Source organism: Budorcas taxicolor, chromosome 13 (genome assembly GCF_023091745.1).
Source record: "Budorcas taxicolor isolate Tak-1 chromosome 13, Takin1.1, whole genome shotgun sequence".
NCBI classification, from domain to species: domain Eukaryota; kingdom Metazoa; phylum Chordata; class Mammalia; order Artiodactyla; family Bovidae; genus Budorcas; species Budorcas taxicolor.
This window is the reverse complement of record NC_068922.1, coordinates 31,604,078-31,627,870: the sequence shown is the minus strand read 5'-3', so window position 1 is coordinate 31,627,870 and position 23,793 is coordinate 31,604,078. Positions and strand designations below refer to the sequence as shown.

At 41.4% G+C, this 23,793-nt stretch overlaps 1 protein-coding gene across 1 annotated transcript in view; it reads left to right on the top strand.

Moving 5' to 3' along the window:
* The first annotated feature begins 1,512 nt into the window (after positions 1–1,512).
* The window catches only part of ST8SIA6 (ST8 alpha-N-acetyl-neuraminide alpha-2,8-sialyltransferase 6), a 139,321-nt gene continuing 117,040 nt past the window's right edge, over positions 1,513–23,793 (top strand). The window contains exons 1-2 of the mRNA XM_052651309.1: positions 1,513–1,613; positions 2,074–2,172. Coding sequence (XP_052507269.1) covers positions 1,513–1,613; positions 2,074–2,172 — 200 coding nt within the window. The remainder of the gene's footprint in view (positions 1,614–2,073; positions 2,173–23,793) is intronic.

Below are 23,793 nucleotides of genomic sequence, written 5' to 3'. Positions count from 1 at the left end.
ACCTTTATCAAGGTCTTCACAGGATGGTAGAGGTCAAGAGTTGTTGTTGTGAAAAATCTCAAATATATATAGAAGCAGACTGAATAGTCCATTAAGCCCCTGTATAATCACTACGGGGTTTAGGGTTTATAGATATTCCTCGAGTTCAGAGTCAGGGCAGCCTGGACAGGAGGGGAGTTTGGAGGAGAACCGGATACATGTATATGTATGTATATGTATGGCTGTCCACCTGAAACTATCACAAGATTGTTAATTGGCTATACTCCAATACAAAATAAAAAGTTGAAAAAAGAGAAAGAGTTCGGCATCAGGAGCAAAACCCAGGGAGGTTGCAAAGTACGGCTTGGGGCCACGTGCAGACAGGATAGTTTAGGGCCTAAAGAGTAATTAATGGTGTAACCTTAATAAATAACCGGGAAACCATTCTATCTCACATTGTCAGGAGTTCACTCTCTTCTAGTACACGATATACTAACAATGACATGCTAACCAGTATGATCCAGCCCAATATTAATTAGAGCGAGAATCTGCCAACTTTTTCTGAAAAAGGCCAGATAGTCAATAGTTTAGGCTCTTGTGGGCCGTGTGATCTTTGGGTCCACGACTCAGTTCTGCCTTTGAAGGGCAAAAGCGGTCCTAGATCCATGCAATCACACACAGATAATACAGAGGAATGGACAGAAAGGTGTTCCAATGAAAGTATTCACAAAAACGGGCCGGGGAAGAATTTGGCCTGCGGTCGGTCGGTAGTTTGCCAGATCCCTAAAGATTGCCTGGTCCCTGGAAATCCATTCGCCGTGCATCTGAATCTCCCTTCAAACACGGGGAGGCTCCTCTCAAGTGCCCAGCAGCCTCTCCGCGTGGGACAATCCCGCAGAGCGACTGCACTGTTTGCAAAGTTTTTGAAGTGGGCCCTTTCCTGTCTCCTCTTCTGCTTCTCGGAACCGCAGCCCTCCTCCGCAGGGGCGCAGAGCCAGGTGCGGTCAGCCCGGTGGGCTGCGTGGGCATCGGGAAAGAACGCGCGACCGCTCGGGGGCAGGTGAGGGAGCACAAAAGTTGGAGCCCAATCAGCGAGGCGTCCAGCTCCCGAGCCCCAACCTTCAGGTGACCCCGCGCGGCGGCGGCAGAAGCAGCGGCGGCGGCGGCGACCAGCGCCCGCAGCAGCTCGGAGCGCCTTCGGGAGAAGAGGAGGCGAACCGGGCGGCGCTTCACCGCCAGCTGATCGCCGGGCGCCGACAGCGATCCGGGCTGGGCGGGAGCCGGGGGAGAGCTGGGACGTGGCTGCCACCTCCGCCTGCAGACGCCAGGCGGGCCGGGCCGGTGGCGCCTGAGAGTGCGGGCCCGCGGCGCGCGCCCCCGCCGCCCCTCCGCGCCGCCCTGAACGCTGGAGGTGTGCGTGGCTGCGGCCGCGGCGGCTGCGGCGGCAGCGGCAGGAGCCGCGAGTCGGGGCCGCCCGGGCTGTGCTTTCCGGGGCAGCAGCGGCGGTGGCGGCGACCGCGCTGGTGGTTCAGGATGCGGCCGGGGGGCGCACTGTTCGCCCTGCTCGCCAGCCTGCTGCTGCTGCTGCTGCTTCGCCTGCTCTGGTGCTGGACCGACGCGCCCGCCCGTTCCAGGTACCCACTCGCCCGCCGCGCTCGGGCCGCCCCGCGTGCCGCGCACCCGGGGACCCTAGCCGCTCCGCCGCTCCTCTCGGGTGCGCAGACTTTGGCTGGCTGCGAGGAGTCGACGGGCAGCGGCGGCCTGGGGGTGGCGTGGGACGGGGGAGTCCGGGAGGCAGCGCAGGATGAGTGGGAGGTGTCGCAGGGGCGACCCTAGCATCGACTGGACACCGACTAGGGCGGAGGGGAACCGGCCAGGGTGGCGAGGGAGCTGCGGGGCCGGACCTGCCGTCGGGTCACCCGAGCTCTCCCTTCTTTCTCTTCCTTCCCGCCCTGAGCCGCTTCAAACTCCGGGATTGGGAAGCTGCGCCGCGAGCCAGGGCGCGCTAGGATGCCCTGGCCGCCTGGCTGCGAGCGCGATGCCGAGCCCGGCTGCCAACTGCTCCTCAACTTAGTTTTCTTCACGGTTGTGCAGGTTCTTGGTGGAAGAAAGCAGGGAGGCCACCTACAGCAGCCCCGCTGCTCCGAGGAAGCTCCGGAGCTCTGCGACCCTGCCCCCGCGCACAGGGAACAGGTACCGGCGGCTCGGGGATGGGGCGCGGCTGCACCCGCAGGACTCGCTTGGGAGTTGTCTGCTTGGGACCACACGATTGTGTGGATTTGTGTGTGTGAGAGAGAGAGAGAGAAAGGATGCGTGTGCGTACACGCGCGTGTAACTATCACACTCGCTCAACCTCCCCTGTAAAGCCTGTCCCTCCATGTGGCTGTTCATTCGAACCAAGGGAGACATGAAAACAGCTGCACTTTTAAAAATGGGTGCCGTGTTCCCCTCGCGATAATGGTGTGTCGAAAACCCGGAGAAGCAGCTCAACCTGTCTTGAGGGATTTGGTTGGTTTGCTTTCTCTCTTCCTGCTTTCAAGTGCACGGGTGTGAGATTCACGTTTGGGAGCATAGAGTTCTGTGCTCAGTGTTGGGAATGTTTTTGTCCTTAGTGAATGGAGACTTTTTTTTTTTTAAACCCCTTTTCACTCTTAGAAGTATATATCCATGTGCAATGATTATTTGAATTTCATCGTGGTTTTTTTTTTTTGCCTATTATAAAAGTAATCCATTCTTAGTGCAGATAGCTAGATGATATGAGAAATGTATTTAAAAATATTCACTCAGAGTTCCACCATACAGAGATCACATTAAGGTTTTGGTCTATATTCTTCCAGTAGTTTTTCTCATGTACACGCATTTTTGAAATATACTTAAGATTGTATATTGTATTTTGTTCTGCCTTTTTTCCCTAAAAAATCATATACATATGCATGTCATTTATTTTTTTGCAAAGCATTGCTTTTAATTGTTGCATAATTTATCATATGAATGTGCCATAATCTGTTTTTTAGTCATTTAGATTGGTTTCTGTTTTGTTGGCTATTAATAATTCTATGAAGTACATGCCTGTATGTAAATCTATATATTCATTTTCAGTTCTTCAGGGTGGACTGATACAAGCTGAATGACTGGGTCATTTAGTATGTGCATTTTAGGTTCTAAGTATTAATACATTTGGCCAGTTGCTTCCTGGATGAGTTGAATCAGCTTACATTTTCACCAGCAGACTACCCTGCTTTAAGCCTCAGCCTTGCTAGTAATTTGGGGACAATTTTGTATACTGTTTCTTTTCCTCTGTGTATCTCTTGTGAATGCCTTTTCCTCTATGTATGTTTCTGTATATCCTTGCCTCCCAGACCATCTTAATATTCTGATTAGGTGACTTAAGGTTTCTATGTGGGCTTTGCAGGCAGCGCTAGTGGTAAAGAACCCGCCTGCCAATGCAGGAGACATAAGAGTTGCAGGTTTGGTCCCTGGGTTGGGAAGGTCTCCTGGAGGCAGGCATGGCAACCCACCCCAGTATTCTTGCCTGGAGAATCCCATGGACAGAGGAGCCAGATGGGCTACGCTCCATAGGGTTGCAAAGCGCTGGATGCGACCTAAGTGACTTAGCACAGACACCAGCACTTGCAAGGTTCCCGCGTCGTTCTGCATGACCATCAGACGGCTCTGGGGGGCCAGGAAGAAATCTCTGAATTGCAGAACAGCACTGTTTCCTGCAGCCCTCCTGTCTGAAGTTTCACAGCATATCAGAGGTACTAAAAAATCCTGGAGTAACAAAGCTTTAAAGAAAAATATTGGCCTTTAGTTTTATTTGTTGAAGGGTTGCATATTATAGGTAGCAGTTTTCCAGTGAATTGGGGAGCATTTTCCAAGTCCTATTAGAGTTATACATTCTGGCATTGTCCCTTGAGATAAGTTAGAAAGAATGTACTAATTAAATCATCTGGTCATAGTCCTTTTTTGAGGTAATTCTTTGATGAATTTTTCAGCTTCTGTTGAAGTACTTCTTTTCTGCCTGGCATACTTCTTGAGCTAATGTAGGCAATTCATATTTTTTTCGGAATGTGGTCCATTCTATTAAAATTTTAAAATTGGTACCGTTCTGTTGTATTTTTTAAAACCTGTCTTTTGATCTGTTTTATATCATCTTTATCACTTATGATTCATTATTTATGTGGCAGGGATACAAATTTTAATCCATAATACTTGGTTATGTAGAGAAGTTGTAATTTCTTGATTTTCTTTCTGTAGCTGATCAGTTCTTCTCCCATGAACCCCAACTGTAGATAATATATACAAGTAATAATATAGTAATACTAAAAGCAATCAGGATAGCCAGCACTTATTGAACTCTTACTATAGACACTTATCTTAAGTATTGCTTGGTCAGGAAATTTGTTTGTGTCGGAAAACATCAACAAACTTTTTGGCCAATCCAGTACTTAATGTTTATTAGCTCACTTAATCTTTAAAAAAATGCTGAGAAAAACTCTTATAATCCCTATTTTATAGATGAGTGCCAACTTAAAAAAATGCACAAGAGAGTTGCAACTTAAGCTTTATTTGGGGCAATATGAGGACTGCAGCCCAAGAGACAGCACCTCAGATTGCTCTGAGAAACTGCTTCAAAGAGATGGGGGGCAGGGGAGGACAGTATATATGTGATTTTGGTAAAGGGGGAGTACATGCAATCAAGCACGTTTATTTTTTAGAAAGTTTCTGCTGGTCCCATGAAGCTTCTGCTAGTCATGAGAAACAGTTGTCACCATCAAGGATTAGTGTTTTAAAGATATAAGAATTGGGCTCATAAAATCAGCTCTTGAGAATATCTAACTATTTGAAGACCTGTCCTGCCAGTCTCCTGGAAGCACCAGAAAGAGTTGCTTAAGTTGGCACACCTGACTAAGCTTTAACCTGGACACACTCACACACAATCTTGCCCAGCACCTGTGAAAGACTACAGAGCAGGGTGATTAAGTGTGGGGCTCTGGATCCACATGGCCTGTTTGTCAACTCTGATTTTGGGCCGTTTATTCTGTCTCCCTGCACCTCAGCTTCCTCATGTTGACCACAAATTGGCATTTGCCATGGGTGCTTGCCACCTACCTCTACAAGGATTAAGTCATGTGCTGCTGGAGCTGGTGACCTCCAACACAGCCTGAAGGAGTTCTCCAAGGGGATGTTGTCCATTTCCCATCTGCTGGCTGAGTGCTCTGATGATAGCCTGTGATGAAAGCTGCAGTTCGTGGTTCATTCTTTTCAGGCATTTCACCTGCTGGTACTCTCCACCGTCTTGGCTTCACCTGAGCTCCTATGAATGCTACATTTCAGGGATCCAGTGAAGATTCTCTTTTAGTTCCATCCTCAGTTGTACTGTGCAACGTTTGCTACGATGCTGCCTCACCCAGGTCTGGCTGGCTAGCTCCAGCCAGTCTCCCCACTATTTGGGGGCCCATCTGGAGAAGGAAATGGCAACCCACTCCAGTATTCTTGCCTGGAGAATCCCATGGACAGAGGAGCCTGGCAAGCTACAGTCTATGGGGTTGCAAGAGTCAGACACAACTTAGCAACTAAACCACCACCACCTAAAAATACAAGGACCAAAGTTGGCTCAGGAAAAACTAAGTATCAGAATCTACCTCTTCTTGCCCCACAAAGTGGATGCGACCCTACTTTAATTTCAGGATGGACGAGTGCCAAAGTGATCTATTCCAGAATCCTAATTAGGGGAGGAGACAAAGCTCTATCTACCCTTCTTGTTACTCTCCCTGTTCTCTCTCCAAGCCAAGGCTCTCTCTTTCCTTTCTTTCTCCTCTTTCCATCTTTGTTGTAGGCTGGGAAGTGCTGTATTCCCCTACATTGTATTGTCTTTCTCTTTTCCTGAGGCATACCTCCAGGTCTGTCTCAAACCTAAGCTCAAGGGTGAATTATGGGGACTGGCAGTAAAAAAAAAAAAAAAATTGGGAAAGCTCCAGGAGCTGAGTCTTCCAGGTAAGGTGGTTAATATATAAAAAGACATAATGGGGGGAATGTAGGAAATCTTTTCTTGGGACTATAGCAAATCCTATTTTGTGCAAAGCTGAATATTACCTTATTCTTTCTCTTTGTATCCTTTCAGAAAAAAGTCTATATCTCTTTGTAGTCCCCCAAAGAGTGTTTCAAAATAGCTAGGGAAAAGTCATGTCAAAGTCAGAAAGACAAAGGAGAAAAATATACTAATAATTTTCAAAATGTGACCCTATCACAATGGATTCTTTCTCTTTCTAATAAACTTTGTCAGCATGTGTCATTGGTTTGTTTTTTTAGACAACCAGCTCTTGGATTTATTTCTCAATTCTGATGTATTTCCATGTTGTTTCCTTTGTGGAGTTTTGTTTTCTTTGTGTTATTTTTATCTTTTAAAATATCATTCCTTTTTTTTCAAATTTACTATTTTGAAATGAATGTTTCATTTATGGATCTTTCCTTTTTTTCGTTGTAACAAACATATTTGCTACTATGAATTATCCTTTGAATGCAGCTTTGCATCTGTTCTTTAAGTTTGGATCCTTACTGTTCAGGGTTTTAAAACTATATTCTAAGTTGTTTCTAGTTACATTAGAACATTTAAATTTTACCTCCATAGTTATTTAGGAGAGTACTCTCCCCCCCCCCGCCCCCCCACCACCATACCTCACCGTCCAGAGGAGCAATTTTAACTTCCTTCAAGAACTTTTCCTTTGCATTCACAATTAGTTGTTTGGTGCAAAAAACCTGTTAACCTGTCTTTTGGGAGAGTACTTTTACATTTCCAAGTGATTGGAATTTTTTTCTTAAATATTAATTCTATATGTGTTCTTAAATAATACTAGTTTCATTTTTGATTATTAAAGAAGCCAAATAAAACCCTGCCATAATGTTATAAGTGAGCTCCCAAATATTCAGTCATTAGAAATGAGAGATTGGATTATTGTGACATTGATGACATGGCCAAAACAAGTGTATATAACTGTCTGGCTTGAAATTCCAGGGTTCCTTCATGGGAACTATCTAGGTCCCAGTTGTGGTTTCGCATCTTTTAGTGGCAGTGTCCATATTTTTGGCTTTAATATCCATGCTGATGATTCAGGATCCTGTGACTGGCTAAGACTTTCTGGATAGAAGCCACTATTACTGGCTTATCTGGGAGGATTAGTCTGTGAATCCTCCAGTAATGTGGGGACCCCACTTCCACTTCTCTACTTTCCTACAGAGGTCTTTCTTTCTACTCCCTGTGACTCTTTCTCCCTGCAGTAGAACTTGACTTGTCCCTGTTTGAGAACTGGGGTTCAGTAAAGGACAGACATCAAAGGTCAGTTGTGTTATATCCCAATTCTTATTGTTGTAGGAGCATTACTGCAGAGATTTTATTGTATGGTTTTAGATATGTACACCAGAAAGAAAAACTGCTTGTCATTTCAGTGTAATAAAGATGCTAGGTTCATATTTTCAATAACTTTGTATGCACATAACTAGTAATTTTGTTGTGCATATTTTGGTATGGATTAGTAACTTTTTAAACAACATCTAAACTTTTCTTCCTGTCATTAGTATTTATTGGCAATGTAATTTTTAGAGCATGGTGTTTGAAAATATGCATGTACTATAATTTATTTATTCTTCCCTTTTGTATATTTCAGTTATTTATTATTTTTGACTTTGATGTATATTTTAATATGAAATTAGAGTACACATCAGTTTATAGCCTCTAAATTTATAGTCTTACATGCTACATTGATTATTCAGATGAATTCCTAAAAGTGAAGTGAAGTTCAGTTCAGTCACTCAGTGGTGTCTGACTCTTTGCGACCCCATGAATCACAGCATGCCAGGCCTCCCTGTTCATCACCAACTCCCGGAGTTTACCCAAACTCATGTCCATTGAGTCAGTGATGCCATCCAGCCATCTCATCCTCTGTCGTCTCCTTCTCCTCCTGCCCCCAGGCCCTCCCAGCATCAGGGTCTTTTCCAATGAGTCAACTCTTCGCATGAGGTGGCCAAAGTATTGGAGTTTTAGCCTCAGCATCAGTCCTTCCAATGAACACCCAGGACTGGTTTCCTTTAGGATGGACTGGTTGGATCTTGTAGTCCAAGGGACTCGCAGGAGTCTTCTCCAACACCACAGTTCAAAAGTGAAGAGACTTGACCAAAGAACATGTGAAAATGTTGTATTGCTATCTGTCCAATAACAATAGTTGTTCCAGTTTATCCTCATGTAAGCAGTATACGAGAATGAACATTGTCTCAAGTTCTTGCCAATTCTGTGTATTAGCATTTCTTTTCACTTTTTCTAAATTCATACTCAAGAGACAGTATTTCACTGATGTCTTAATATATACTTATTTGTTTACCCTTGTGTTTAATTTTTAAGGTACTTGTTGACCATTTACTTCCTCTTATTTTTTATTATTAAATTTTTATTGAAGTATAACTGAGTTACAGCGTTGTGCCAATCTCTGCTGTATAGCCAAGTGACTCAGTTTTACACATATATACTTTCTTTTTAAAATATTCTTTTCCATTATGTTTTATCCCAGAAAACTGGATATAGTTCCTTGTGCTCTACAGTAGGACCTTGTTGTTTATCCATTCTAAATGTAGTAGTTTGCATTGCCAACCCCAGATTCCCAGTCCATCCTTCTCCTTCCTTCCCTCCCACTTGACAGCCACAATTCTGATCTCTAGGTCTGTGAGTCTGTTTCTGTTTATAGATAGATTCATTTGTGGCATGTTTTAGATTTCACGTATAAGTGATATCATATGGTATTGGTCTTTCTCTTTCTTACTTCACTTGGTATGATAATGTCTAGTTGTATACGTGTTGCTGCAAATGACATTATTTTGTTCTTTTTTATGGTTAAGTAGTATTTCATTGTATATATGTACTGCATCTTCTTTATCCATTTATGTGTTGATAAACAATTAGGTTGTTTCCATGTTTTGACTTACATAGGGATGCATGTATCTTTTTGATTTAAAGTTTTGTCTGGGTATATGCCCAAGAGTGGGATTGCTGGATCATAAGGTAACTCTGTTTTTAGTTTTATGAAGAACCTTTATACTATTAAATATTTTTCATAGTGGCTGCACCAACTTACATTCCCACCAACAGTGTAGGAGGGTTCTCTTTTCTCTGTAACCTCTCCATCTTCCCTTTTTAAATTGGCTTTTTATATCCTTGTCTATTTTACTGTCAAGATATTATAGATATTATCAAGTGACTTGTTGATTTACAAGAGGTTTATAAATGTCAAATGTATCAAACTTGCATTTATCATGCATTTAGATTGACTTTATTTCCTTAACATTTAATTATGTCTGTGGCTATTTAATCTGTAGAAGTTTTCAACCTTTGTGTATTCATATCACTTATGTCTACTTTTTATTGTGAATTCTTTTGAATTGATAAATTTATTGATAATTTATTAATATGTTTAGTTACCCTAAGATAAGTGAACATCTCTCATTTTAAAATATTTAAATCTTTTCCTCCTTCTAGAACCTTTTTTTTTGAAAGATCTTTTTCTTTTGTTGTGGACCATTTTTAAAGTCTTTATTGAATTTATTACTGATTGCTTCTGTTTTATGTTTTGTTTTGTTTCATTTTATTACAAGGCATGTGAGATCTTAGCTACCTGACCAGGGATTGAACCCGCACCTTCTGCACTGGAAGGTGAAGTCTTAACCTCTGGACCACCAAGGAAGTCCCTAGAACTTCTTTTAGCATGTGGTAGAAGGGATAGGCTTTTTATTAAGTTACTACTATTCTATTATATACTTTCTCCTTTGAAAATTACTCTTTTTAAAATTTGAATTAAATGACTGCTTAAAAATTCTGTTTAGATTCTTTTTTCAGTGTTGACATTTGTCACTGTAAATGAGTCCCTAATCATTTGATTAGTTCTTTGTTTCCCTTCCTTTCTTGCCCAGTTGACATGTCTTTTTTTTTCTTCTAATATTTTTAACTTTGGAATGTGGATAATAGTGTTTCTGAAATTTCAGATATTTAAGAATATACCTCTTATTTTTCATCCACGAGTACTAAATTATTGCATCACAACTCCACTTTTAAAAAATTTTCATCTTAAAACTTTTGTAAGACGTTCTTCTATTTTCTGGCTGTTAGGGCTCTGAGAGAGAAAGCAAGGTAATCTTTCTTTTATTTCTTCAAAAGTAACCTGTTTGATTACATGTTTTACTGAATCTTGACAGGATTTTTTCTTAAACTGAAAAAATTTAAAAATTCACAGTGCTATGCCTCTACAGTGGTCTCTTTTGATTAATTCTGTCTATAATTATTTTTAATTCACTGGCCAGGTTATTTTTAAATTAAAAAGTTTATATTATACCTTTGATTATTTGATGTGTTCTGCATATTCTGCTTGGGCTTTCCAGGTATTGCTAGTGGTAAAGAATCCGCCTGCCAATGCAGGAGACACAAGACACGTGGGTTCAATCCCTGGGTCAGGAATATCCCATGGAGAAGAAAATGGTAACCTGCTCCAGTATTCTTGCCTGGAAAATTCCATGGGCAGTGGAGCGTGGTGGGCTGCAGTCCATGGGGCAGCAAAGAGTCGGACATGACTGAGCAACAGCAACAACAAACGTATTCTGCTTATATTTTGTGAAGAGAGTCTTCACGTTCTGTCTTCCTTCACCATACCTCTTACCCACAACCCATGTTCCACGTAAACAACTTCATTTCTCTTTCTGAATTTGCTTTTCTCTTTGTCCTTTCCCTCAGCTCTCTGGGATGGCTTCTCAAATTTGTCCTCTACATTCCTTAATTATTTTTCTCTTCGTGTCAGTTCTGTCTTGCTCTTTCTAAAACAGAGTATCTGTTACATTTTTAGTCTTTATAGTTTTTTTTTCCTTCTTTAAGCCTGTTCCTTATTACTTCAGTTTATATTTTAGAAAGCATCTACGTCATCTTTTAAACCCCACCTTCCATTTCTTCTTTTTTTCTTGTAATTTATTGAGAACATGGAGCAAATACTTTATAAAGATTTCTCGTGTTTATTATAGTGAATGTTTTCCCAAAGTATGATTTTTTTCTCTCCATCTTAAGAGTAATGTTCTTTGCAACCCCTAAATTAGAGAATCTTTCAGTATGGTTTATAACTTGGGAGGCTTTTTTACATGTTAATTTATTTATTGCATGCAGTAGAACTGATGAGTTAGATATTATTCTAATTCCTGTTTTTCTTTTTTTTAAAAACTGAACTATAGTCGATTTATAATATTATGTTAGTTTCAGGTGTATAGCAAAGTGATTCAGAATCTTCAGGTTGTTTTCTAAGTTGTTACAAGATATTGAATATAGTGTACCGTGTTATACACAGTATCCTTGTTGTTTATCTATTTTATATAAAGGATTTGTATCTCTTAATGCTATAGTCCTAGTTTATCCCTCCTGGGGAGCTTGATTTTAATTTCTATATCTCCAAATGAGGAGTCCTTTCTCTGGCCTTGTGCTCAGCTGAAAGGATTCCTTAGAACTCCTAGTGGGTCCCACCAATGGCTGAAAGATCCTCCTTAGAGCGTCCACTAGACGAGCAGCTGAGCCATTTAGCCCTTAAACAAATGTCTGATTTTTAAAAAAAAAACTTGAAAAACAAATCTGGCAAAATACAGGTAACATGAATTTTACTAATTTGTTTTTTTAAAATACTGGACCTAAAGCTGTCTCTTGCTCCCCTGTCTTGACCTCAAAACACTGTCAGAAAATGCGTGATCCTAATCAACCTGGACTTGTGTGGTGTGTGGAATGGTGTGTGATGTGTGACATAGGTCCCTTGAAATCCAGAGAAGGCCAGGCTCCTGGGAGTCTCCTCATATCTGAACCCCCCTTTACACCCCAGGGTATGTCAGATGGCTGATTCCTTTTCTATCCCCTTCCATTCCTTCAGTGCTGCTTTATAATATGATGTGATATGATATGATACAATATGGTATGGAAAGGTTATGATATAGTAATGATAAGGTATAGTATGACATGGTATGGGATAGAATGATGTGATAAGTATGATACGTTATGATATAGTAATGAGATGATGCATATGCATGTGCTCAGTCCCTCAGTCCTGTCCGACTCTTTGCGACCCTTTAGACTGTAGCCTGCTCAGGCTCCTCTGTGCATAGGATTTCACAGGCAAAAATACTGGAGTGGGTTGCTGTTTCCTCCAACAGGGGCTCTCGACCCAGAGATTGAACCATGTCTCCTAGGGCTCTTGCACTGGCAGGCAAGTTCTTTACCCCTGAGCTCCCTGGGAAGCGCAGTAATGATATGATATGTTGTGGTAATGATAAGGTATAGCATGATACGGTGTGGTATGGAATGATATGCTCTGGTATGGAATGATATAGATAGTATATGATGGCGGCATAATCTCAGAGCCTGTAGAAAGACAATAGCGCATTAGCACCGGTACACCAGTATCCAGGCCAGCTTCTGCTGCCTCAGGGAGCAGCCTCAGGTGGCTGCTCCTTCCTGTGTGGGAGCAGCCACCTGACTTTCTGGTTGGGGCAGATTCTCCATGCCATAGGTGAATAAAGAGAGATGGTGGGAGGAAGATCAAAGCCACTTTTTAATTTTTTTCCCTGGACCTGCTCTGTTTCAGGGGTGAAGATTTACATCAGCTGCTGATAATTTCTCCACGTGATGCCGTATTGCTAATAACATTTCCTCCCCAAACCTGATACATTTCTGAAGCAGCTATCTGTTGCCATCAGAATCTGTGATTGTCATTGTGTGTAGGCTTGTGTACTTCGACGAGAATGTAAATAGTCTGGAAGAGGGAGAGCCGGGTACTGTTTACTCTCTACTGTCTTACACTGAAAGTTGTAATAATGTTTCATTGGACATTTTTCTGTTGTCTGTGTTCACACTGGGATCATAACTGTGAGCTTCGGAGAACTCCAGGTGAGTGCGAATTAGAGCTTTAGCTAAACATGACTGTTTTAGCTAAGTATGACTCTGGAACAGCTGATTTTTCACTCTCCTACCCCTTTCCTCTAAGGCTATTAAATTTTACTTTAAAAAATAATAGAATTCACTTTGGTTTCTTTCCTTTTATAAGTAGTGATACTCTGGGTCCTGATTTGGAAAATTCAGTATTTTATTTCCATTTTTTATTGGAGTGTAATAGCTTTTTGCTATTTAACAATGTGAATCAGCTATATGTATATATACACACATAGCCTTCCTCTTAAACCTGCCTTCCACTCCTCTAGGTCGTCACAGAGGCCTGAGCTCAGCTCCCTGTGCTATAGAGCAGGTTCACGCTAGCTATCTGTTTTACACATGGGCTTCCCTGGTGGCTCAGTCGGTAAAGAATCTGCCTGCAATGCAGGAGACCTGGGTTCGATTCCTGGATTAGGAAGATCCCCTGGAGAAGGAAATGTCAGCCCACTCCAGTATTCTTTCCTGGGGAATCTCATGGGTAGAGAAGCCTGGCGGGCTACAATCCATGGGGTCACAAAGAGTTGGACCCGACTGAGTGGCTAAACCACCACAGCATATATATGTCAGTGTCATTCTCTCAGTTTGTCTCATCCTCTCAGCATGTTTTAAAGTTGCCTTGAGTCTGTTGCTGGATTCATTTGAAATGAGACTTTAAATCTTGCCTCTTTCCCTACTTTTGCCTCTTTCCCTACTTCCCGATCCTACGTGCTAATTGTAGCTCTTCTTTTAAAGGTATACAGTGGGTTCTCCTCCATCTCTGCACTTCTGGTGTTCCCTGTTTGAACATGGATTTATGGTGCTTCGCAGATTGACATTTTTTCAGTCCCTTCATTCTCTGGTGCCTCTGTCACATCTTTGGCCTCTCTTGTCTGGTGTAAGCTGTAGGGCACAGTTGTCCAGGGAAGGTGACCCAGGGCTTCAGAACACGGGCTGTAGACCCTGCCAGGCTTCTGTGGACACATCAACATGTGGACAGCAAAGCCAGGATGAGCCTGCAAGACATGAAGGAATGTTTTGCTCTTTCCTTTGCTTTGTAGGGTATGTGGACAGGGGATCCAGAGTTCAGGAAGAAATAGTGTCTGATTGGCTCAACTCTCACTTTGGAGGTGGCTGGAGGTGGAATTTAATTTTCTGCTTCCTATCACTCCACTGCCTCCTCGACAGGGCCTCTCTTCACACAGAGCCAGGGTATTTCTTTTTATGACATCAGAAGCGACATTAGACACTTGGCAGACAATACTGTTGGCACCCGTGTGTCAAAGTAGATGCTTCCATTGCAATGTAAATCAAGGTTGCCTTAATGCTGTCTGGCCTTGTATATTAATTCACTGTGCTCTTATTAGACATTTTCCTTGAACCAACAGGCATTAGGATAAAATAACAGAAAAAAAGCCTGAATGTCTGAGGAAGGTTTTTTCCAAGGGATATAGAGAAGCACAAACATTTTGAAAGATTAGTTGCTAACAGAGGAAATATTGAGAGGTGAGACTGGGACACAGCAGAAGGGATGTGAAGAGAAGAAAAGGAAATAAAAATAAATCCTCATCTGCCAGTAGAAGCCTTTTTTTTTTAGAGCCACTAGCAGAAGCTGCTCTGTGGTTTCAGGGTGCAAAGGTTCTGAACCTCTCATTTGGGGACTGAAAAAGAGGCTCTTAAAAGAGCTATTGATGGTTTGAGTAAACTTGAGGGAAGTGTTTTTGTGTCCTGATGTCTTATTTCATGGCTTCTTTTGCTATTAAGAAGATGATTATGGCTTTAGTATATTTATCTGTACTCACTTCAGAAGTTAGCTTATCCATGGCTGTTAAATCTAGTCTATACTTTCAGATTTAAAAACCTTTCTTTTGTTCCACAAAGGACTAAGACTACATGCTGTAAATAATCAGTCAGTAACTTCTTGGGAACAATCATATCCACAGGCATAATTATTTCTAAAGATAATTTTATAGGGGCATAACCTGTCCTTTTGAAATTATTGAAAAAATATTTTCCATTGTCTGGTTAGTTATTGTTGCTAGGTATAAAAACACTAGAATTCTCTAACATACAATTTTTAAACTGCAGTATTCCAAAAAACTAAAGTTGTAGGTTGTAAAGACCATTAATTTTGAAAATGATTCAAATCTCTCACTGGTTCTGGAATCTTAGTTGGATGTGAGTGGCATCCTTACATGCTGTCTGGAGGATATAGTCAACATTCCATATATTCTTTTTGAGATTATACTTCATTATTTCTTTACTCTATGGGATATAATATAATGTGTCAATCAAAAACTTTGTATCTATTAATGCCATATGTGTGTGTGTGTGTGTGTGTGTGTGTGTGTGCTTCCCTGGTGACTCAGACAGTAAAGAATGTACGTGTACTGCAGGAGATCTGGGTCGATCCCTGGGTTGGGAAGATCCCCTGGAGGAGGACATGGCAACCCAGTCCAGTATTCTTGCCTGGAGAATTCCATGGACAGAGGAGCCTGGTGGGCTACAGTCTATGGGGTCACAAAGATTCAGACACAACTGAGCTGCTATGCATATATATATATATATAATTTTTTTTTTTGCTGCACCATGTGGCATGAGAGATCTTAGTTACCTGACCAGGGATTGAACCCATGACCCCTGCATTGGAAGTTCAGAGTCTTAACCACTGTACCACCAGGCAAGTACCTATAGTATAGATTTTATAACATATTTGCTGCTTTGATATTTCAGAAGAACACCTGTATTTTACATGTTTATATTTGTGAACGTAGCTTTACTGTTTGTACATGAAGTTTGTGGGCAGATTTTTGTGGTTTTGATTTGGGATTTATCCAACACTCCCTGTTTATTTTGTAGATACCAAAGTACTCATGTTTTCCTTGCCTGGGGAATATTATTCAGTAAGGTCTGTGCCTTGTCTGATTCTGTCACCACAGTTATCTAGACCCCCAGTGTGTTAGGTTTTGAGTCCTTTTGTCTTGTGTCAATAGTAGTACTAGGTTTTTGAAGGTATACTTTCCTTTGTTGCATTGCAAGAGAGACACATAGGGAGTTTCACATGGTAAAACAGTAATGATAACAAAACCCGATTTGTAACTGTGTGCTTGTGTGTGAGTATATCAAATAAAATCTTGTAATTGGAGGAGGATGGATTAAAACTGGAAGGATGAAAACTCATATCTGTATTCATTTCTTAAAGGGAGAACATACATTAAGAAAATAATTTGAATAAGTAGACAGGAAGTCTTATGATATTTGTCCTTAGGAGAATCTTTTCTAGTAAAGAATTTAGAGATTAGTGATCATTTATCTCTGCAGTTCATCACAAAACCCTTGCTTCTGTAGGTTCTTTTGAGAACTCTTTGTAAATTCACAGAGCATTGGAAACTTTTTATAGAAATTTAACTTTACATATATAATGATTTTAAAAGTGTATGGCCAAAGCAAAGATTTAGTGTTACTCATATTTATGGTGGGCTTCTGCTGGAAGATCCTTTTAATCAAGATGCATATTCTAAGCTAGGAGGTCTCCACATAAAAATCAATTATATAGTGTACTAACTACTCATGTATATAAACTGTAGCCTGGTTTCTTAGTGAAAGCTCTAACAATCTGAAAATATCTAGATTTTACAAAATTTTGAACAGTATTGGATTTCCTTTATTTTCCTCAAAAGTGAGATAAGACGTATCATATTTAAAAGATTGTTTTATATCATCTTCACTATAAAACCAGTAAAAATCAGTGCAGGGGTGGTGTTTGGGGATAGTTTCAAATGTGGGACTGTTAGTGTTTTTATAAATGTAATTTACAGCTCTATGAATTTTACTCAGTGTACCAAATTCTTTAAAATGAAACTTATTGAAATTAATTAACAAGTTTCGAGGCAGGACTTCTAGATGGTAGAGTGAAGGTAGTCACTACATGCCTTTGGGTTTCTATATGCAAAAAAATGTGTTTAGACTCTTATTCACAGTGCAACATACACACAAAATTAACTCAACATGGATTATAGATGTGAGTGTTAAAACCATAAGGTTTCCAGAAGAAAACGCAGAAAATTTGGGGGTCTTGGATCAGATAGAATTCTCAGATACAACATCAGAAGTGTAATCAATAGGGGGAAAAATGGGTAAATTATATTCTATCAAAATTAAAAGCTTTTGTGCGTCCACTGCTAAGAATATGAAAAAGATAAGCCACAGATTGGGAGTAAATATTTATAAATCATATACCCAATAAAAGATCTGTATGCGGAATATTTCAAGAACTCTTGGGACTTCCCGGGTGGTCCAGTGGTTAAAAATCCACCTTGCAATGCTGGGGACAAGGGTTCAGTTCCTGGTTGGGGAGCTAAGATCCCACATGCCTTGGGGCAATGAAGAGTGTGTGCCACAGCTGCTGCGCCCATGTACTCTGGAACCCTTGCCACAACTAGGTAGTAGGTGCACCGCAACAAAAGATCCTGCATGCCACAACCAAGACCCAACACAGCCAAATAAATAAGTTTTTTAGAATAAAATTTGTCTTCGTACAAGAAGACAATTTAAAAATGGACAGAAGATTTGAATAGACATTTCACCAAAGAAGATATACTGATGATATAAATGGCCAATAAAGCATATGAAAAAAATTTAACTTCATTAGTCATTAGGGAAAATCAGATCACAACGTCAGTGAGATCAACACCTCACACCTTTTGTGATGGTTCATCTAGTAATTCCACCATGAGGCAGGGCAGCTGCTTCCTGAAGCTTAGACAGTTGTCCTTGGTATGACCCAAGAAAGGTTTATTACACAAACTGGGATGCCTTGAGGTTGGGGAAGGGGAGAATGGCTCTCCAGGAAAAGCTTAGGAACTGAGAGAGAGAAAGTGAACAATGAGTACATAGGAGTTTTGTAAGCTCCTTATGAGTCCACGGATAACCCTAAGACCATGAGCCAATTTACATTTGAGGGATTATTACAAGAGTGACTAAAAATCAGTATCTTTTGGCTCCAGGAATTGTAATTTTTTTTTTTCTCATTGTGAAAGCCATGAGCTTTGCTATTCTGCTGCTGCTAAGTTACTTCAGTCGTGTCTGACTCTGTGCGACCCCACAGATGGCAGCCCACCAGGTCCACCATCCCTGGGATCCTCCAGGCAAGAACACTGGAATGGGTTGCCATTTCCTTCTCCAGTGCATGAAAAGTGAAAGTGAAGTCGCTCAGTCATGTCCGACTCTTCGTGACCCTATGGACTGCAGCCCACCAGGCTCCTCCGTCCATGGGATTTTCCAGGCAAGAGTACTGGAGTGGGGTGCCATTGCCTTCTCCTGAGTCCTGTTCAAATTGCCATAGTCAAAATAATGCCATTTGCAACAATATGGATGGACCTAGAGGTTGTCATACCAAGTGAAGTAAGTTAGACACAGAAAGACAATCATCATGCGGAATAACTTATATGTGAAATCTAAAAAAGAAAAGAGGGCACACATAAACCTAGTTACAGAACAGAAGTAGAGTCACAGATGGAGAAAAAAAGTTATGATTACCAGGGGATAAAGAGAGAAATAAATTGAGAGATTGAGACTGACGTGTACACACTACTGTATATAAAAAAGATAACTACTGTAGAGCACAAGGAACTCTACACTATACTCTGTAATGACCTATATGGGAAAAGAATCTAAAAAAGTGAGTGGATATATGTATATGTATAACTGATTCACTTTGCTGTTACCCTGAACTTCTGACTTTTAGGTCTTAAGACATCCTACCAAAATATAACTAGGGCCCTCTTCTCCTCTTTCTATCCAAAAAAGGGAACACTACTCACCTACAGATCTATTAAACCCAAAGAGAATTCCCTTTCCCACTTAGTGACACCTCCCCATCTGCAATCCCTTCTCAAAGCTGGAGCCCAGATGAAGGCAGATGAAACAAGGGGACCTGACACTGACACAACATTATAAATCCAATAAATTAAAAAAAAATAGCCATAATCCATGGAGCCAAAGCTGACATTCTACTGAAGAATATTAGTGCTGGGAGCTAATTTAAGATCTTCCTTTCTTCCTAGAAAGATGCATACAGTTGTAAAAATGTTGAGTCTGTGTTTTATAATTGAAGATGCCTAAATGTGTGTCTGTTATACCAAAGATTGTGATGAGACCCACAAAAAGGTAGAAGAACATATGTTTCCTACAAAGAGAGATCTCTAGATAGCTAGCCTTTACAATGGTCATAATGGGGCAGGGGAGGACAGTAGGCTTTAGCAGACAGCTTTCGTAAGGAATATAGATTAGCCTGTTTTGAGAGGAAGGCCCTCACTTTGAGTAGGTCCCTTTGTTTCATCTGCCTTCATCTGGGCTCCAGCTTTGAGAAGGGATTGCAGATGGGGAGGTGTCACTAAGTGGGAAAGGGAATTCTCTTTGGGTTTAATAGATCTGTAGGTGAGTAGTGTTCCCTTTTTTGGACAGAAAGAGGAGAAGAGGGCTCTAGTTATATTTTGGTAGGATGTCTACCAAAAGTCAGAAGTTCAGGGTAACTATAGCAGAAGGCAAAAGAGAGATTTATTTGGGAGACCACTATGCATTTTGTAATATTATGAGGGTGTCTTTGGTAGGTCATGATGTCACTTTATTAGAACCCTTTATTAGGACTGCTGCCAGTGAACAATAGGAAGAATGAAATTCCCAATAATGCGTGTTTTAAGACTCATGTCTACACTGTTTGAGTAGTGTGTACCCCAATCAGAGTGGATAACATTTGTGGATCCAAAGGGGACGAACAAAGTTTTGCTGAGACCTACAATAGTTTACCCATTATTCAATATCAATAGATACGTATTACCAATAGATACACCCATTTGAATGAAGAGTTCCAAACAATAGCAAGGAGAGATAAGAAAATCTTCCTCAGTGATCAGTGCAAAGAAATAGAGGAAAACAACACAATGGGAAAGACTAGAGATCTCTTCAAGAAAATTAGAGATACCAAGGGAATATTTCATGCAAACATGGGCTCAATAAAGGACAGAAATGGTATGGACCTAACAGAAGCAGAAGATATGAAGAAGAGGTGGCAAGAATACACAGATGAACTGTACAAAAAAGATTTTCATGACCCAGATAACCACAATGGTGTGATCATTCACCTAGAGCCAGACATCCTGGAATGTGAAGTCAAGTGGGCCTTAGAAAGCATCACTATGAACAAAGCTAGTGGAGGTGATGGAATTCCAGTTGAGCTATTGCAAATCTTAAAAGATGATGCTGTTAAAGTGTTGCACTCAATATGCCAGCAAATTTGGAAAACTCAGCAGTGGCCATAGGACTGGAAAAGGTCAGTTTTCATTCCAATCCCAAAGAAAGGCTATGCCAAAGAGTGCTCAAACTACCACACAATTGCACTCATCTCACATGCTAGTAAAGTAATGCTCAAAATTCTCCAAGCCAGGCTTCAGCAATACATGAACTCCTACATGTTCAAGCTGGATTTAGAAAAGGCAGAGGAACCAGACATCAAATTGCCAACATCCTCTGGATCATCAAAAAAGCAAGAGAGTTCCAGAAAAGCATCTATCTCTGCTTCATTGACTATGCCAAAGCCTTTGAGTGTGTGGATCACAATAAGCTGTGGAAAATTCTTAAAGATGTGGGAATACCAGACCACCTACCTCCCTCCTGAGAAATCTGTATGCAGGTCAAGGAGCAACAGTTAGAACTGGACACGAAACAACAGACTGGTTCCAAATCGGGAAAGGAGTACTTCAAGGCTGTATATTGTCATGCTGCTTATTTAACTTATATGCAGAGTACATCATGAGAAATGCTGGGCTGGATGAAGCACAAGGTGAAATCAAGATTGCTGAGAGAAATATCAATAACCTCAGATATGCAGGTGACACCACCCTTATGGCAGAAAGCAAAGGAGAACTAAAGAGCCTCTTGATGAAAGTAAAAGAGGAGAGTGAAAAAGTTGGCTTAAAGCTCAGTATTCAGAAAACTAAGATCATGGCATCCAGCCTCATCACTTCATGGCAAACAGATGGGGAAACAGTGGAAACAATGGCTGAGTTTATTTTTGGGGGCTCCAAAATCACTGCAGATAGTGACTACAGCCATGAAATTAAAAGACGGTTGCTCCTTGGAAGGAAAGTTATGACCAACCTAGACAGCATAGAGAAGGCAATGGCACCCCACTCCAGTACTCTTGCCTCGAAAATCCCATGGACGGAGGAGCCTGGTATGCTGCAGTCCATGGGGTCGCTACAAGTCAGATACGACTGAGCGACTTCACTTTCACTTTTCACTTTCATGCATTGGAGAAGGAAATGGCAACCCACTTCAGTGTTCTTGCCTAGAGAATCCCAGGGACGGGGGAGCCTGGTGGGCTGCCATCTATGGGGTCGCACAGAGTCGGACACGACTGAAGTGACTTAGCAGCTTAGCAGACAGCATATTAAAAAGCAGAGACGTTACTTTGCCAACAAAGGTCTGTCTAGTCAAGGCTATGGTTTTTTTCCAGTAGTCATGTATGGATGTGAGAGTTGGACCATAAAGAAGGCTGAACACCGAAGAATTGAAGCTTTTGAACTGTGGTGTCGGAGAAGACTCTTGAGAGTCCCTTGGACTGCAAGGAGATCCAACTAGTCCATCCTAAAGGAGATCAGTCCTGAGCGTTCATTGGAAGGACTGATGTTGAAGCTGAAACTCCAATACTGTGGTCACCTGATGCAGAGCTGACTCATTGGAAAAGACTCTGATACTGGGAAAGATTGAGGGCAGGAAGAGAAGGGGACAACAGAGGATGAGATGGTTGGATGGCATCAATGACTCAGTGGACATGAATTTGGGTGAACTCCAGAATTTGGTGATGGACAGGGAAGCCTGGCATGCTGTGGTCCATGGGGTCACAAAGAGTCAGACACAACTGAGTGGCTGAACTGAACTGAACTAACAACAGTGATGTCAGCAGTAGAATACCGGTAAGGGTAAACCCAGAGTAGGCCCTCATAAGTATTCATCGTTGTGCAGCCATAGTGATCTGTGCCTGCAAACTGGGGCAACTGCTCAATACAATCAGTTTGCTAATGAGTACAGGGGTGTTTGCTCCTTGGTGTGATCTCCATTTGCCATGGTGCCAGGACATAAGAGGCACAGAAATCACATTGGGAGGCCAGGGTTTTGGTTACAGCCAGTGGCATTGGGATGCCAGGGTGCCTGGCCCCGTGTTTAAGAGTCCAAGAACCACAATGACCAGGCCTGTAGAGCCAAAGGAATGGAGATGCTGTATGAGTTAATAAATGTGAGCAAGTGGGTCAGCTATGGCATTAAAGTGAGCCTCTTCAATGGGACCTTTAGAGTGAGATGTGTCATGGGAGACCAATTATAAAATGTGAGGTCTGAGCAAGAATATATTCCCAATATTGAAGGTCCCATAGGTCACAGTCCTGAATATGAATCCTTTTTGTACCTATTGATTAGACCAAACAGTGACCCATTAACTGCCACCAAGGAGTCTGTAAAAAATATGGATGATGAACATACATTTGTTGAGGGACTCCTGTGCCCATGTGGCTGGACCCTTGTGGTCCATCCTTTATTTACCATATCTTGGCAATGGAATGGAAAGAAGCAGTTCTCCGGTGGGTTCCATCATATGGGATGGTGGTGCTATTGTCCATGAAATAAATGGATTCCCTTTCTCCTGGACTCAAGGGGCCTTGTAAATGGCTTATAGGGCGAGGTGAAGGGCAGTCTTTCTCAGACAAGTGCATTCTACAAAACATGAGAATTAGTGTGTAAGGTTTCCACAGTAAAGAAATCACCAGATGCCACTGGTGGCATTGTTAGAGGGGTAATTTTTGGAGTAACCTCCAGGGCCTACCTGGGATGTTGTTGGGGTGACCTCCATTCAGATTGAGCTGATTTTCTTGTGATTGCCTAAATAGATCTTAATGAAATATATAGATGGAATATATGTTGCTTCTAGAAGCCAAATAGGCAAGTAGATTTGGGGCTTGTTTGAGAGGCTGGGTATTAGGGTTATTGAAGTTGGTTTGGAGTAGCCTTCTGGGGACCAAATGATGCTCCCAAATTAAACTGAAGTGGTGTGTGGAGTCTTGAATCTTTTAGTGTGTGGTTAGTCAGAATCTGAACCACTCACATAAATACAATAGAATACTACTCAGTTATTAAAAAAGAATGAAATAATGCCACTTGCAGCAACATGGATGCAAGTAGAGATTATCATACTAAGTGAAGTAAGTCAGACAGAGAATATTATATCACTCATATGTGAGATCTAAAATACAGCACAAAGGAGCCTATCTATGAAACAGAAAGAGACTCATAGACTTAGAGAACAGACATGATAGCCAAGGGGTGGGAGGAGGGAAAGGGATGGACTGGGAGCTTGGGGTTGTTAGATACAAACTATTATATTTAGGATGGATAAACAACAAGGTCCTACTGTATAGCATAGGGAACTATATTCAGTATCCTATTATAAACTTAATGGAAAAGAATATTTTAAAAAGGAATATATATATATTTTTTAAATAATCTGGACCACAGTGTGAATATCTTGTGCAATAGCTTCATGAATTTTTGGCCTTGGTAGAATATTGTCAGTCTAAGATGGTGGCTGGTGTTTGAGAACAGAGCAAACCCACAAAGCTCCTTTCTGTGTATATGGTGGGGATATTGATGTAGCCCACAGGTAATTTAGTGTAGCCCACAGGTAATCTCATAGATTGATGAGAATTGTGGCTATGAAGCTGGAGAAGTGGAGATAGAATAAAATATATTAGCAAGATCAGTAACTCCAAGGATCTGCCTCATGGAATGTATTCTCCCCC